This window comes from Meyerozyma guilliermondii, genomic scaffold (assembly GCF_000149425.1).
Source record: "Meyerozyma guilliermondii ATCC 6260 scaffold_3 genomic scaffold, whole genome shotgun sequence".
Classification (NCBI taxonomy): Eukaryota; Fungi; Ascomycota; class Pichiomycetes; order Serinales; family Debaryomycetaceae; genus Meyerozyma; species Meyerozyma guilliermondii.
This window is the reverse complement of record NW_001809798.1, coordinates 1195716-1209386: the sequence shown is the minus strand read 5'-3', so window position 1 is coordinate 1209386 and position 13671 is coordinate 1195716. Positions and strand designations below refer to the sequence as shown.

Here is a 13671-nt window from a genome sequence, read left to right as displayed (position 1 = left end):
GGCCCGAGATTGATTCGAAAATGGTGATGAAGATGCCGTTTTGGTGGAGGGCTTCGGCTTCGGTGGAGGCTTATAGAAGGCCGATTATATGATGGAAAATAATTATGGTGTCCGTGTGCTGTTATGAGCGACCATCTAGTTATGAATAATTCTTCGCTGCAATTACCGTGGTGATTCGCACCGTTATCGCAATTAGGTAAGGCTCGTCTCGCGCCGTTTGGTCGCAGTGCCCTCACAAAAATGCTCGCAAATGTGCCCGTTTTCTAATGCGCGAATTTTCACTCACGTTTATCTCGTCCGCGGCACCGTGGTCATCATCCACATAGCCTCAAAACAGGTTTTTTTTCGCCAGTTTAGAAGCACCGCTACCGTACCTTACATCTTGCATATCAGCCTCATTTACTTCACGACTCAGCCTTCTAACCCGTAGCAACCGTTACTGTCCTTTGTGCAGGGGCTTTATGCAGTCTCTCCTGTCAGGATTTCCGGTCGCATATTTAGTGTCTCCTTATTCTTTTCCCAATTGCTGTTGCCACTACTATATCGGTGATTTCTTTTTAACACCAAAGAAGTGACCTGGGTCTTCCATTATAGATATATAGTTTCCGGTACATCACTATACTCTGGTTTCTATTCTGACCCTTCCTTGGCAATTTTCTTGGTCGCTTGGCACTGTTGGCCTTTTTAAAAATCCCATCGGTTTGATTTTAAAACATGCCTTTTTCACTATTCAAAAAGAAAGACAAAGCCACTCCGGGATTTGCTTTGTCTCCTCCTCCGGTTCCCCTGAAGGGTGATAGAAACAAACCTTTACCTACGATTGCAACTCCGGCATCGCTCGGATCGGATTCCGCACCACAGTCCAGAAATAGCATGACGAACTCCCCACCAAAGCTTTCGCCTCTCAGGCCTCCTCGCATCGACACAGCATCGCCTCCAGCTCTATCACTGCCTCAGCGTCGTACTTTGAGTGAGAGAGTCAGATCGAGCCCTGCTTCACTCGTCCGCCAACTGCGAGTGTATTCCAACTCGTTTTCCTCCTATGACAACCCCAACACGGACGCATTATCACCCCGCACGCTGTCCATCACGTCATCGATAAACGGAACATCACTTCTTGCTCAAAACCGGGTCAACAACGAGAATCTTGCGCCTGAATTAGCACCCATCGTCAATTTGATCAATGCCCACAAATTACGTACGTACGCCATCGGTACCGTACTCGTACCGACGGTGAGTGCGCAAGGAACAAGAGAATGGATAGAGGCTGATGCCAAGTTGACCGGCAATGAGTTGGCAATTTGGTTTGCGTCTCAGACAACTGCAGAAGGCGACGAATACGATAACGATGAGTTCAAGCCAAAGTATATAAACTTGGCCGATTCAACCGTCAAATTAAACCATACAGGCTTCGACTCCAGTCCATATCAGTTGGCAATCTCGCATGATTATGATAGCTCAACTGTGCTCCGATTCCTCTCAGAAGCAGACTACAGTAGGTGGGTGGCTGCCATCGAGATTTCCAATTTCGAAACCATCTCCTTGAACGAGGCATTCACTGCTGTGATACTATCGATGAAAGCAAGCAAGTTTTCCGATATTCATATTCTTTTGTCGCATAAAAAACGGTTTTCCAAGTTTGAATGGTGCAATCTTAGATTACCCCAAATTTCTTCAAAATGGATGAAAGTATACTTGGCAATCATCCCTTCTGACTCCAAGAAATATGGCCGTATCGAGATTTACTCCAGCGAAAAGGTATCGAAAAAGAATCTCATTTTGTACGTTCCTGTGGTAAACAGTGTTTTCAATATGTACCCGGAACAGGCAAATATGATCGACTTCAACTCCATCATGAAGGTGAGCGGTGAGATATACGTCAACAAGAACTACGAATACTTGTTCGTGCATAACGATGGTTCATTGGCGACGGCACAGCCTCCTCCAAAGCCATCTTTCACGCATACCGTCTTTGCAAGATCAGATTCTTCCGGTTCATTGTCGTCGATGGCTCCACCTGCCAATGGTAATCATCTGAGACAGGTATCTTCCAGCTCCACTACGTCATTTTTCATGAACGCCCCTTCACCACAACCATTAGACACGAACGGCACCCGTTCTCGGTCGTCAAGTACTAGCAGCAACACCACCAAGTTCATTAAGAAAAACATCAACGACTACGTTGTAACAGATTACATGTACTTGATGCCTGTTCCTCACCCAGGAGTCAGTGCCGTTGAAACCATGTTGCGGAACTTTTTGGATATGATCGATGCATTCAAGCTCTATGGACGTCCAGAACATTTGATCCCAGACAAAAAGGATTCCAAATCCTTGCTTTTTGGACTCCCATCTTTACCTCACTACGAATACTTATCCATGAACGATGCTATAGATACAGTGAAAAAGAACCTTCACAAGGCAAAAGCCGAGGATTGGGACCAGTTTCAATGGAGACAAGTGTTCAAAGAGAAAATTTCTCAAAACTACAGCAAGGGTAACTTTAAAGGATCCGGCAACATTATCAAGCTCTACAACAGTTTGGAACTCGATGCCAATGAAATATCCATCGAATCGCCTCGTATTAGCATGCCTGACTATGGCTCAGTGCCGGTCAGTCCTATTCAACCACTTAACAGAGATGGGGATTTTGCGTTTGACAATTTCAGCGAAAATATTGCTAGTCCTACCCCCAGCGAGCAAAACTTGGCGGCACATTTTAGACCAAACCAAAATGGATCTTTAGGAGACCCTATTGACTTGTCATCGTTCAGTTCACCACAAGGCTTGGAACCAATTGCTGACATGCCTACTCCAATTGACGAGTCGCACCCATACCAGAACTTGGTGGCTACCAATGGAAAGTAGAATAGGAGCAGTTGCAAAAGTAGACATCCCAGTGTATTATTGTTAAATTACCGATTGTAGCACCCGAGTGCCGAATTCGGAACGAGTCCAGTGCATGATGCGTCAGGATATCTTTCCGCATGTAGGACGTGTTGCCCCACGGCGCGCAACTTGGACGTGTGTTTTTAGGAGACACGTCTTAGTAATTATACGCGTTGGGTATCTTGTAAACAAACACACGTGACAAAGACACGTTTGTATCACAAGTTTCCACCTCAATTGATGAGGTGATGAAGCCGAAAAAGCTGCAGAGTACTAATCTGAGCCTATAGAGACACCATGGAATTTTTCTAATCAAATTGACCACCCCAAAACTTGCTGGGTTATCTCCTTCTCATCGGGACACGCGGCGCGTTGCCTGACCCACCGTGGCGCGCGTCGGTGCAGGCACGCTCATCGAGGAACGAAAGCAATTGAGTATTTGTTTTGTTCGTTACATATCCGATTCGGAGCGAAGTAATATAAATACACCGGTGCTCCCTGAATAAATTATCATTCAACTTTTATCTTCAAATGTCGGTACAGGAGACTCCCACAAAAGGATTAACAGGAAAAATTAACAACTTAGACATGTCTACTATGCAAGGAAAGTCGTTGAGCGACAAGCTTGCAGGTGAAGCTGAGGCCAAGGACGTGGCCCAGAACGACCACACAATCCACAAGGCTAACATTTTGACTCCAGGACCCGAAGATAAGTCGGCGGTGCCAACTGATGCTGAACACGAAAAGTTTTTGAGCAAGCACAAGGCTCATCGTCACCAGTTGAAGGAGATGGAGAAAGAAGAACCCTTGTTGATGGAAAACACTCGTCGTTTCGTGATGTTCCCCATCAAGTACCATGAGATCTGGAAAATGTACAAGAAGGCTGAGGCTTCGTTCTGGACCGCAGAGGAGATTGACTTGGGCAAGGACATGCACGACTGGAACAACAGATTGAATGACAACGAGAGATACTTTATCTCAAGAATCTTGGCGTTTTTCGCTGCTTCTGACGGTATCGTCAATGAAAACTTGGTGGAGAACTTTTCCGCTGAAGTACAAATCCCCGAGGCCAAGTGTTTCTACGGTTTCCAAATCATGATGGAGAACATTCACTCCGAAACCTACTCTCTCTTGATCGATACCTACATCAAAGACCCCAAGGAGGCGGACTTTTTGTTCAATGCCATTGAGAACATTCCATGTATTAAGAAGAAGGCCGACTGGGCTTTGAGATGGATCAATGACGATGATGCTCTCTTTGGTGAGAGATTGGTGGCTTTTGCTGCTGTTGAAGGTATCTTCTTCAGTGGATCCTTTGCTTCTATTTTCTGGTTGAAGAAGAGAGGATTGATGCCAGGTTTGTCATTCTCGAATGAATTGATCTGCCGTGACGAGGGATTGCACACCGACTTTGCTTGCTTGTTGTTCTCCCACTTGCAGAACAGACCAGACCCTGAGATCGTCGAAAAGATCATCACCGAAGCCGTTGACATTGAGAAGGAATTCTTCACCGATGCTCTTCCTATCAGTTTGTTGGGAATGAACTGTAAGTTGATGTGCCAATACGTCGAGTTTGTTGCCGACAGATTGCTCGTGGCTTTAGGTAACAAAAAGATTTACAACGTTGCCAACCCATTCGACTTTATGGAGAACATTTCGTTGGCCGGTAAGACCAACTTTTTCGAGAAGAGAGTCAGTGACTACCAAAAGGCTGGTGTTATGGCCAAGAGCAACGCCGACGCCAATGCTCCCGTCGCTGACGCTTTTGCATTCGATGAGGATTTCTAATGTGCTTGCTGCATTTCATAACGTGTATAATACTAGGCTAATTTATGGTACTTGCCTTTATCTACCTGTAGGTCACGTGTGCACTCCCTCGATGGCCATCGCAATTTCAACACCTTTCTTTGATGAAGGGAAAAAACAAAGTCAGCGAAAGCAAGTCACGCCAGACTTCTAATGGCCATAAATCGAAACAGCATCACTTGAGGAAAGGTAGGCAAGAATCCCGAACCACAAATGTTGAAAATGATCGACTTCCAGTTAAACTAGCAATGTGGGATTTTGATCATTGTGATCCAAAACGGTGTTCGGGGAAAAAATTGGAGCGTTTGGGTCTCATAAAGAACTTACGCATTGGTCAGAAGTTTAGTGGTGTGGTAGTGTCTCCAAATGGAAAGGGAGTAGTATGTCCTGATGACAGAGAGATTGTAGAGGAGTTTGGAAGTTCGGTAGTAGAATGTTCATGGGCACGATTGGACGAAGTACCCTTCAACAAAATTGGAGGAAAGCACGAGAGATTGCTCCCGTACCTTGTTGCAGCAAACCCAGTGAATTATGGTCGACCTTGGCGACTCAATTGTGTTGAAGCATTGGCTGCCTGTTTTGCCATAGTTGGACACTGGGACTGGGCCGAAGTGCTTCTCGAAAACTTTAGTTGGGGATTGACATTTTTGAAAATCAACAAGGAGCTCTTGGAGATATACATGCAATGTTCAGATTCTGACTCGGTCAATAAAGCACAGGAGGAATGGTTGCAACGAATACAAGACGAGGCCAAGAATCGAAAAGAACAGGCGAAAAATGAAGACTTGTGGATGATGGGTAATGTTAATAGACACGGCAGCGATGAAGAAGAAGATGATGATTCAGAGAGAGAATCCGAAGATGAAGTCGAGTCAGAGAAGAAATCTGAAGAAGTGGAGGTTGATGCGCTCGGAAACTTTGTCACCAAAAAAGTTGAAGAAGAATTTGACGACAGCGAAGTGGAAGAAATTTATGACAAATTGGGCAATTTGGTTGTACAAGACTGACGAGGAACCGCTTGGTTGATATTTAAAGAGACTGAACATTTGCAGAGGTTCTAGTCTAGACTCCATGTAGCAACGATCATATGGACGAATGATTACAAAGAAATGAGGTTACCTCCGAGAAATAATGAGAAGAAAGACAGAGAAGGACATGTCTTTTGAAACTAGCGCTCAATTGTGATCTGTTAGAGATTACCTTTCAGCTGAACCTTCGAAAGAGCAAGATGAAAGAGTTTTTGGAAATATCAAACCCAGGTACGAGGTTAATGGGTACTCCATGAAAACTTTTTGAACTGCTTGTAGCCAATAGATACTTATCAAGCGCCATATGTAACATGGCTTAACGTAATAATCCTTCGTGCTTCATAGCACTATGGCGATTTGCAGCCATTCCCGCGACTTATCTTCTCTCCGCGCTAATATACAGGCTATCATAAATCGAAGTCAGTGCCGTGCAATAAGAGACAACAACGACTAAATTTAAAAACCCAACGGTGAAGACCTTCTATCCAATATGGTTTCCAAAGGCATCCTGATTGCAATTGATCGTGGTGGAACCTTCTGTGATGTTATTGCCAAGATTCCGGGTCACCAAGACTATGTATTCAAACTCCTTTCTGTTGATCCGAAAAACTACAAAGATGCTCCAACTGAAGGCATCCGTAGAGTATTGGAAAAAGAACAGAACAAAGAAAAATCCCTAAGAACGAATTGCTTTCTTTGGAGCTGATTGAGAGTATTAGAATGGGAACTACAGTTGCGACTAATGCTCTCTTGGAACGTAAAGGTGCAAAGGTGTGCTTGATAACAACCAAGGGATTCCACGATGTACTTGCGATAGGCAACCAAACTCGTCCTAATATTTTTGATCTCACAGCAGAAAAAGCTTGGACACTTGTATGAACTGGTGCTCGAAGTTGACGAGCGTATAACTATTGAAACTTTTTCCGAAGGAGGAGGAGACAAGTTGAAAATTGATGTGGATTCTGAACCTAATCTCGTACGTAGTCCAACTGGAGACGTTATCCGGGTCGTGAAAAGGCCCAATTATGAAAAGGTTGAAGCAGATTTACAGCAATTACATGATAAAGGTGAGATCAAGACCATTGCACTCTGCCTTTTGCATTCTTACGCTTTTCCAGACCACGAAAAGCAGATTGCAAGAATCTGCAAAAAAATCGGGTTTTCTGTCTCGGTGTCCCATGAACTTCAACCCATGATAGGTATGGTGAACAGAACATCTTCGACTGTTGCCGATGCTTACTTATCGCCAGTAATTCAAGAGTACATGGAAGGCTTTGGTGCTGGATTTGAAGGTGGGTTGGAGTCTTTTGGTAACAAACTTTTGTTTATGCAAAGTAATGGTGGACTTGCTCCATGGTATAGGATTTACCGGTCTCAAGGCTATTCTTTCTGGACCAGCTGGAGGTGTAGTTGGGTACGGTGAAACATGCTACGATACCAAGTCAAGAACAGCTACTATTGGATTTGATGCTGGTGGAACTTCTACCGACGTTTCACGGTACTGCGACTCATTGGAGCACATTTATGAGACGGTTGTTAGCCAAGTAAGTTTACAAACTCCACAACTAGATATATCTACGGTTGCTGCTGGAGGAGGTTCCATGCTTTTTTGGAAGAATGGGATGTTTGTCGTTGGCCCTGAGTCAGCTGGATCTGATCCTGGACCGGCTTGCTATCGTAAGGGAGGACCCTTGACGGTAACTGATGCGAATTTGTTTTTGGGAAGATTGATTCCTGAACACTTTCCAAACATTTTTGGTCCAAATCATGACGAGCCACTCGATGCCAAAACTACTGCTGAAAAATTCAAGGAGCTTACCGCCGTCATTAACAAGGAAAAGGAAAGCACAGAAGCTATGACTCCAGAACAAGTGGCAGAAGGTTTTCTCAAGGTTGCAGTGGAAGCCATGGCCAGACCGATCAGAAATATCACAGAAGCAAAGGGCTACAAAACTTCAGAGCACAACTTGGCATGCTTTGGTGGATCTGGAGGTCAATTTTCAGTGGCCCTAGCCAAGAATCTTCTGATCCGATCGGCTGCAATTCACAAGTATTCTTCGTTATTATCTGCTCATGGAATCATGCTCGCCGATATCTTGATAGAGAAGCAAGCACCGCTCACTTGTGCCTATTTCTGAAGATAATTATGCCTTGATTGACAGGACTGTGGAAGGGTTGGTGAACGATGCGTATAAGGACTACGAGCTGCAAAATTTGGTAGAATTTGAGACCAGCGTTCAAGTCATGTTGAATATGAGATATGTTGGTTCCGATACCCACTTGCTTATCCCCAAGAATGAGCACTACGATGCTGCTGACTCTTTTGTTCAGAGACACAAAAGTGAGTTTGGGTTCACCTTGGATAGAATGGTACTTGTTGATGATGTTCAGGTTATTCTTGTAGTCAAGGGTCGCGACAAAGAGACGTGCAATCCCTTTGAAGAGGTCAAGAGCATTGAAACTCAGAAAACTAACTCTTCTGCGTCCCACAAATCTGTCTACTTTGAAAGCAAAGGATGGATAGAAACGGCTATTTACAAGTTGAAAGATCTTGTCAAAGGGAACTTGGTTCATGGTCCAGCAATTATTCTCGATGAAACTCAGACGATTGTCATTGAGCCCTTTTCATTTGCAACTATTTTGAAAAGCCATGTGCTCATCTCCATCGAGCAAGGCAGTGCTCCAGAACTCTCCGCCAACGTGGTGGATCCAATTCAGCTCTCTGTATTTGGCCATAGATTCATGTCAATTGCAGAGCAGATGGGTCGAACTTTGCAACAAACTGCCAGTTTCTACCAATATTAAAGAACGGCTAGATTTTTCTTGTGCCATATTTGACAAAAATGGTGATTTGGTAGCAAACGCTCCCCATGTTCCTATTCATCTAGGAGCCATGTCGTTTGCCGTGAAGGCTCAACTAGAAATGTGGAAGGGGAAACTCGATCATGGGGACGTTCTCGTCACCAACCATCCTCTGGCAGGCGGATCACATTTACCTGATATTACAGTGATAACTCCTGTTTTGGATGAAGATAAGAACCCTATTTTCTGGACTGCTTCACGAGGTCACCATGCAGATATAGGGTCTATTTCTGCTGGTTCAATGCCTCCAAATTCGAAAACTATCTTTGACGAAGGTGCTGCAATCATGACTTTCAAGTTGTGCTCGAACGGGAAATTTGATGAGGCTGGAATCACCAAGTTGCTTGTTGACGAGCCTGCTAAGCATCCTGGTGGTTCCGGGTCTCGTGCTTTGAGCGATAACCTTTCTGATCTTAAGGCTCAGGTCTCTGCCAACTATAAGGGTATCACCTTGTTAAAGGACTTGATCGATACATTCTCATATTCAGTTATCGACTTGTACATGGGTGCCATTCAGTCAACAGCAGAGGTTGCTGTCAAGAATCTTTTACGGTATGCCAATGAAAAGTTTGAAGGTAAGAATCTTGAAGCAATAGATTATCTTGACGATGGAACTCCAATTGCTCTCAAGATTGTTATAAACGCTTCAGAGGGTACTGCAGAGTTTGACTTTACAAACTCCGGCAACGAGATGTACGGCAATTTGAATGCTCCCAAAGCTATCTTGTATTCTGCTGTTTTGTATGTGTTGAGATCATTGATAAGCAGCGATATTCCTCTCAATAATGGATGTTTACGGCCTATCAAGTTCAAGACCCGTGAAGGCTCGGTGGTGTCTCCTTCGTCTGAAGCAGCAGTGGTAGGTGGAAACGTGGAAACAACCCAGCGTATAGTAGATGTAATGTTGAAGGCATTTGAAGCAGCTGCAGCATCTCAAGGAACCTGCAATAATTTTACTTTTGGTGTCTCCAACAAAGAGAAGGGAATTTCGTTTGGATACTACGAGACCATCTGTGGTGGATCGGGAGCAGGGCCAACTTGGGATGGTCAGAGTGCTGTGCAATGCCATACCACGAATACCAGAATCACCGATACTGAACTTTTTGAAAAAAGGTATCCGGTTATTGTGCATAGATTTCAAATCAGGCACGGTCTGGGTGGCAGCGGTGTGCGCCATGGCGGAAATGGAGTCATCAGAGACATTGAGTTTACGTTTGATGATCTTGAAGTTTCCTGTTTAACGGAAAGACGAGCACTCGCACCTTTCGGAATTTTGGGCGGAAAAGATGGACTTCGGGGAACGAACACCTGGTACCGCAAGGAGGCTACCTCTGATACCTACAGGGAGATTTCGTTAGGAGGCAAGTGTACAGTTCGGGTGCAAAAAGGTGATCATGTCATCATTATGACTCCAGGTGGAGGAGGGTACGGTGACCCAAATCTGAAGCTAAAGAACGTTGACTATAAAATTACTAGCGCTCCGCCTGCTATATATACCGGGTCAGTGGGGATGAGGGCAGCAACCCAGGAATCCAATTGACCACTCTAAATAGGAAATAGCCCAAGTGATATCGCGCGCACTACTGACCTACTCTGTGCAAGTCTCACAATCTTGTAAAAGTGGTAGTTATGGCCAAGGATGGTAGACCTTCAAACCTACCATTACTTTACAATCCGTTGCTCAATTGCATATTCAACAACCCAAACCATTCACGAGCTCCCTATAAGCAAATAATTCACGAACTTGCATCTCGGCATACCGACTTCACTATCATTGTGCCACCGTCTTCTCTTCTACATAACAGTTATGATCCCGAAAGTTTGAAATCGAGTTCAAAAATTGCCCTCCATGACCTTGCTTATCATAATGAGGAGTTTATTAGGTCCCATATAGTGAAAACTGGTAGCAACTCTCATGCTTTTCTTGCCCCAGTCGCCAAGGTGCAACTGGCTATTTATAACACGATTTGTGGAAAACAAATTCTCGTCAAAAATGGAATGATATTTACAGGCAAGGGGTTCAGGAGAAGCTTGCGAGCCAAAATTACCGATATTGGCTACTTTGACTCGTTCTGTGATTACTTTCCCAGTGGCAGCAAGTTCATGCTAATCTATATCGATAATAGTCTATATGGTTCATCTGATCATCCTGAACCCGCTCTAGAAGCTTCCCCAAAAGCGCAGCAAGCCAAAATCAAACGACCCGACCAAGTTCCAACTGAAAGCATTACTTTTGAACGATTACTTCGAAATTTTCCACTCCTCTCCAAGTCAGTCTCTGACCCATTTTATCAATTGTTTCACCACAACAACTACCAATTTCGGGTTCTAAGAACCAATACGCACAAAAAATTGAGTGTCATCAAACTGGAGTTTGATAATATGCTCGAGGAGGCATACCAAATCATCCTGAATAGCGTCAAGTCAGATTCCCCAGATGGCGAGCAAACTAATAACCTTCTTCACCAAATCCTTAGATCGTATCCCGAATTAGACTTAAACAAGTTGGTACATGAATATGTTGAAATTAATTTGTATGACAAGTTGTGGGCCCAGTTGATCTTCCAGTTCAGTGCCAACGCAGGGCTTGCGGATCCAGATGCTACCAAAATCTTCACCGCGGAAAAGTACGACGAACTTTCTTGTTTGTCGCTCAATCAACTCGATATTCCAGTGGATGAGCCATGGCTTTTAAACGATCTTTTGCTAAGAGTTTACAATGCAATAATAGAGCTATCTAAATTGGCTGATGCTACCATCATAGAGCTGTCCAGTAAGCTCAAAATTATATCAAACACTATCAGCATTTTAACAGAGAACAGCAATTCAAGCTTGATGATTGATGCCGACACTTTGATTGGATTATTGATCATGGTTGTTGTTCACTCGAAAATTGATTTCATTGAAGCACATTTGTATTACATCAAAAACTTCATGTATGGTACTATATCCGACGATGGATATTTGAGCTTCATTATCAGCAGCTTTGATGCTGTTTTCTTCCATCTTTCACATCCTGACGAGCCTCAATATGCTGACATGAAAGAATCATCTCAAAAGAACTTTGAGTTTTGGTCCTTGATACGGTCTCACAAGGTTGATGAAATCACAGCTTTGTTGGAAGAGACGGACAAATTGTATGGCGACAAGCTTCCACACAATCATTTTTTAAAGGCTCGCAATATTAATGGCGAAAGTGCTTTGATGTTAGCCATTCGAAGTAAAAACTACGACACGTTTTTACTACTTTTAAGCCGAAACCCCAACTGGTTTTCGATCGAAGATATTCTCTTTGATCGAAACACTACAACATCACAAAATTTGCTAATGGTGTCACTCATGGAGGAGACCAAGATCATAACAAAAATTCTTATAGAGATATTGGGATCTTGCACATTAGAAGAACAAATTGCATACATTAATTCCACAGACTATAGCGGAAGATCTGTGGGACATTACCTTTTTCACGATTACGAATTGATAAACGAAGTGGGACATTTGGTAAATTGGGAATTGAAAGACCACAACTCTTATACTCCTTTATTTAACATTTGCCGATGCTATGACCACTATGCATATTACGACCTCATCAAGACAGCATTCTCAGCTGTAATGCTGCCGAACTTCAACTTTAAGAAGCATACAGACAAGTATGGGAATAGCATTTTGCATATACTTTTAAAAGGAATAGACCAGAGTGGGTTGTTGAAAGCTGACAAGAATATCAATGTCAATTGCACAAACTCAAAATGCTTAACACCTTTGACAGTCTATGTAAAGTATGGACGCATTGAAAACCTTATAAGTTTGCTTCAGGACAAAAGACTCGAATTTATGTTTGAGGATAAGAAGAACTTTTTCAACATTTTTGACTATGTTGCTTTTTCGTCAAGAAAGCAAGGAGACAATGACCGAGGAAATCTGGAAGAAATTACAAGTTTCATCTACTCGCATTACTTTAAACACTTTATACCACTAAAGTGCACCACAGTCGCTTTCAATGCTAAATTCGATACCACCAAAAAAGACTGGATCGTCTACTTTCATGGGAACCAAAATATCATACTAGGTTTGGACCTGATTAAGCAACTGCATCACTCTTTCAAGCTTAAAAACCCACATAGCCTTATTCCCGATGTTGAGAAAGTATGGTTGAATTACCCAGCTAATGGTTCGGTTGCACCGATATTTGCCAAGTTTCGAATGAACAGGCTCCTCGAGAACCTCAACATATTTTTGGTATGTCTTTCAATGCACCCAAATTTTGACACGGCGCCACATGAAACTCTAGGTTTGAGTTCATCGGGAAATAGCCTGTCCTTGGATCAGATGAAAGAAGTGATTGGCAAACAAGAGTCACTGTCCAAAGTTACGCCCCATCAATTGGCTGAGATAGAAACATTTCTTTCACTTCTGAAAGAGAATTTGCTAGGTACCTTGTCCACCACGATCAAGTTTAACAAACTCATGACGGTGATGAATATCAAGATGGGTGACTTGAACACAATTCGAGAGGATTCCTTGTATCTGGCCAAGATGCTTTGCGACATGACTCCGCTGATCAAGACAAATTACCATACTCCAGATTATGGTTACAGAACAATGTTTCAGTACTTTATATGGGTTGAACTCACTCTCATTGAAATTATCAGAAACGTGAATAAAGTATTGGGAAGAATTACTGACTGGAGACAATGCCATGATCGAGTGCTTCTGTTAGCTGGGGAGCTTAGAAAGTATGAAGATAAACGACACGAGCTTGGGACAGACGAACATTCAAATTCAAGTTGGTTTGGAAATATCATTGAAAATAAGAGGACCCGTTACAAGAAATTAGTATTGTTACATTCGGAAGAGACGAAAAAATTGGGGTTATTGAGCAATGAAATTAAAATCAGCCACGAAGACATTGCAGCTGAAATGTCACACTACCTCATGTTTCGGTCAAAACTCATACCGTTTGCCATCAAGCAATTCACACGAGTGGCCACTACGGGACTCAATCGAAATGGACTCCACGTTTTGCAATAATAGGTTGCAGCAATTTCGCAGCCGCAGGTTTCCAGATTTCACAAGCCGCCTCTCT

The 13671-nt window shown here is 43.3% G+C and overlaps 8 protein-coding genes across 8 annotated transcripts; 7 read left to right on the top strand and 1 right to left on the bottom strand. All coding sequences in view use genetic code 12, as the record gives it.

Annotated features, from left to right (window-relative positions):
- Window positions 1-714: 714 nt before the first annotated feature.
- Window positions 715-2868, top strand: PGUG_02982 (uncharacterized protein; the record flags this gene model as incomplete). Its single annotated transcript, XM_001485203.1, has 1 exon — window positions 715-2868. The coding sequence occupies one exon, from the start codon at window positions 715-717 to the stop codon at window positions 2866-2868; it is 2154 nt and encodes a 717-aa protein (XP_001485253.2).
- Window positions 2869-3420: 552 nt separating this feature from the next.
- On the top strand, window positions 3421-4677 carry RNR21 (ribonucleotide-diphosphate reductase subunit; the record flags this gene model as incomplete). The annotated part of the gene is made up of 1 exon (XM_001485202.1): window positions 3421-4677. One exon carries the CDS (start codon window positions 3421-3423, stop codon window positions 4675-4677), a length of 1257 nt encoding a protein of 418 aa, XP_001485252.1.
- A 122-nt stretch (window positions 4678-4799) lies between these two features.
- On the top strand, window positions 4800-5702 carry PGUG_02980 (ribosome biogenesis protein TSR3; the record flags this gene model as incomplete). The annotated part of the gene is made up of 1 exon (XM_001485201.1): window positions 4800-5702. The coding sequence occupies one exon, from the start codon at window positions 4800-4802 to the stop codon at window positions 5700-5702; it is 903 nt and encodes a 300-aa protein (XP_001485251.1).
- A 1358-nt stretch (window positions 5703-7060) lies between these two features.
- On the top strand, window positions 7061-7861 carry PGUG_02979 (uncharacterized protein; the record flags this gene model as incomplete). The annotated part of the gene is made up of 1 exon (XM_001485200.1): window positions 7061-7861. The coding sequence occupies one exon, from the start codon at window positions 7061-7063 to the stop codon at window positions 7859-7861; it is 801 nt and encodes a 266-aa protein (XP_001485250.2).
- Window positions 7842-8297, bottom strand: PGUG_02978 (uncharacterized protein; the record flags this gene model as incomplete). The annotated part of the gene is made up of 1 exon (XM_001485198.1): window positions 7842-8297. The coding sequence occupies one exon, from the start codon at window positions 8295-8297 to the stop codon at window positions 7842-7844; it is 456 nt and encodes a 151-aa protein (XP_001485248.2).
- PGUG_02977 (uncharacterized protein) lies at window positions 7968-8528 on the top strand (the record flags this gene model as incomplete). The annotated part of the gene is made up of 1 exon (XM_001485199.1): window positions 7968-8528. One exon carries the CDS (start codon window positions 7968-7970, stop codon window positions 8526-8528), a length of 561 nt encoding a protein of 186 aa, XP_001485249.1.
- On the top strand, window positions 8374-10125 carry PGUG_02976 (uncharacterized protein; the record flags this gene model as incomplete). Its single annotated transcript, XM_001485197.1, has 1 exon — window positions 8374-10125. One exon carries the CDS (start codon window positions 8374-8376, stop codon window positions 10123-10125), a length of 1752 nt encoding a protein of 583 aa, XP_001485247.2.
- Window positions 10126-10214: 89 nt separating this feature from the next.
- On the top strand, window positions 10215-13616 carry PGUG_02975 (uncharacterized protein; the record flags this gene model as incomplete). Its single annotated transcript, XM_001485196.1, has 1 exon — window positions 10215-13616. The coding sequence occupies one exon, from the start codon at window positions 10215-10217 to the stop codon at window positions 13614-13616; it is 3402 nt and encodes a 1133-aa protein (XP_001485246.2).
- Window positions 13617-13671: the final 55 nt, after the last annotated feature.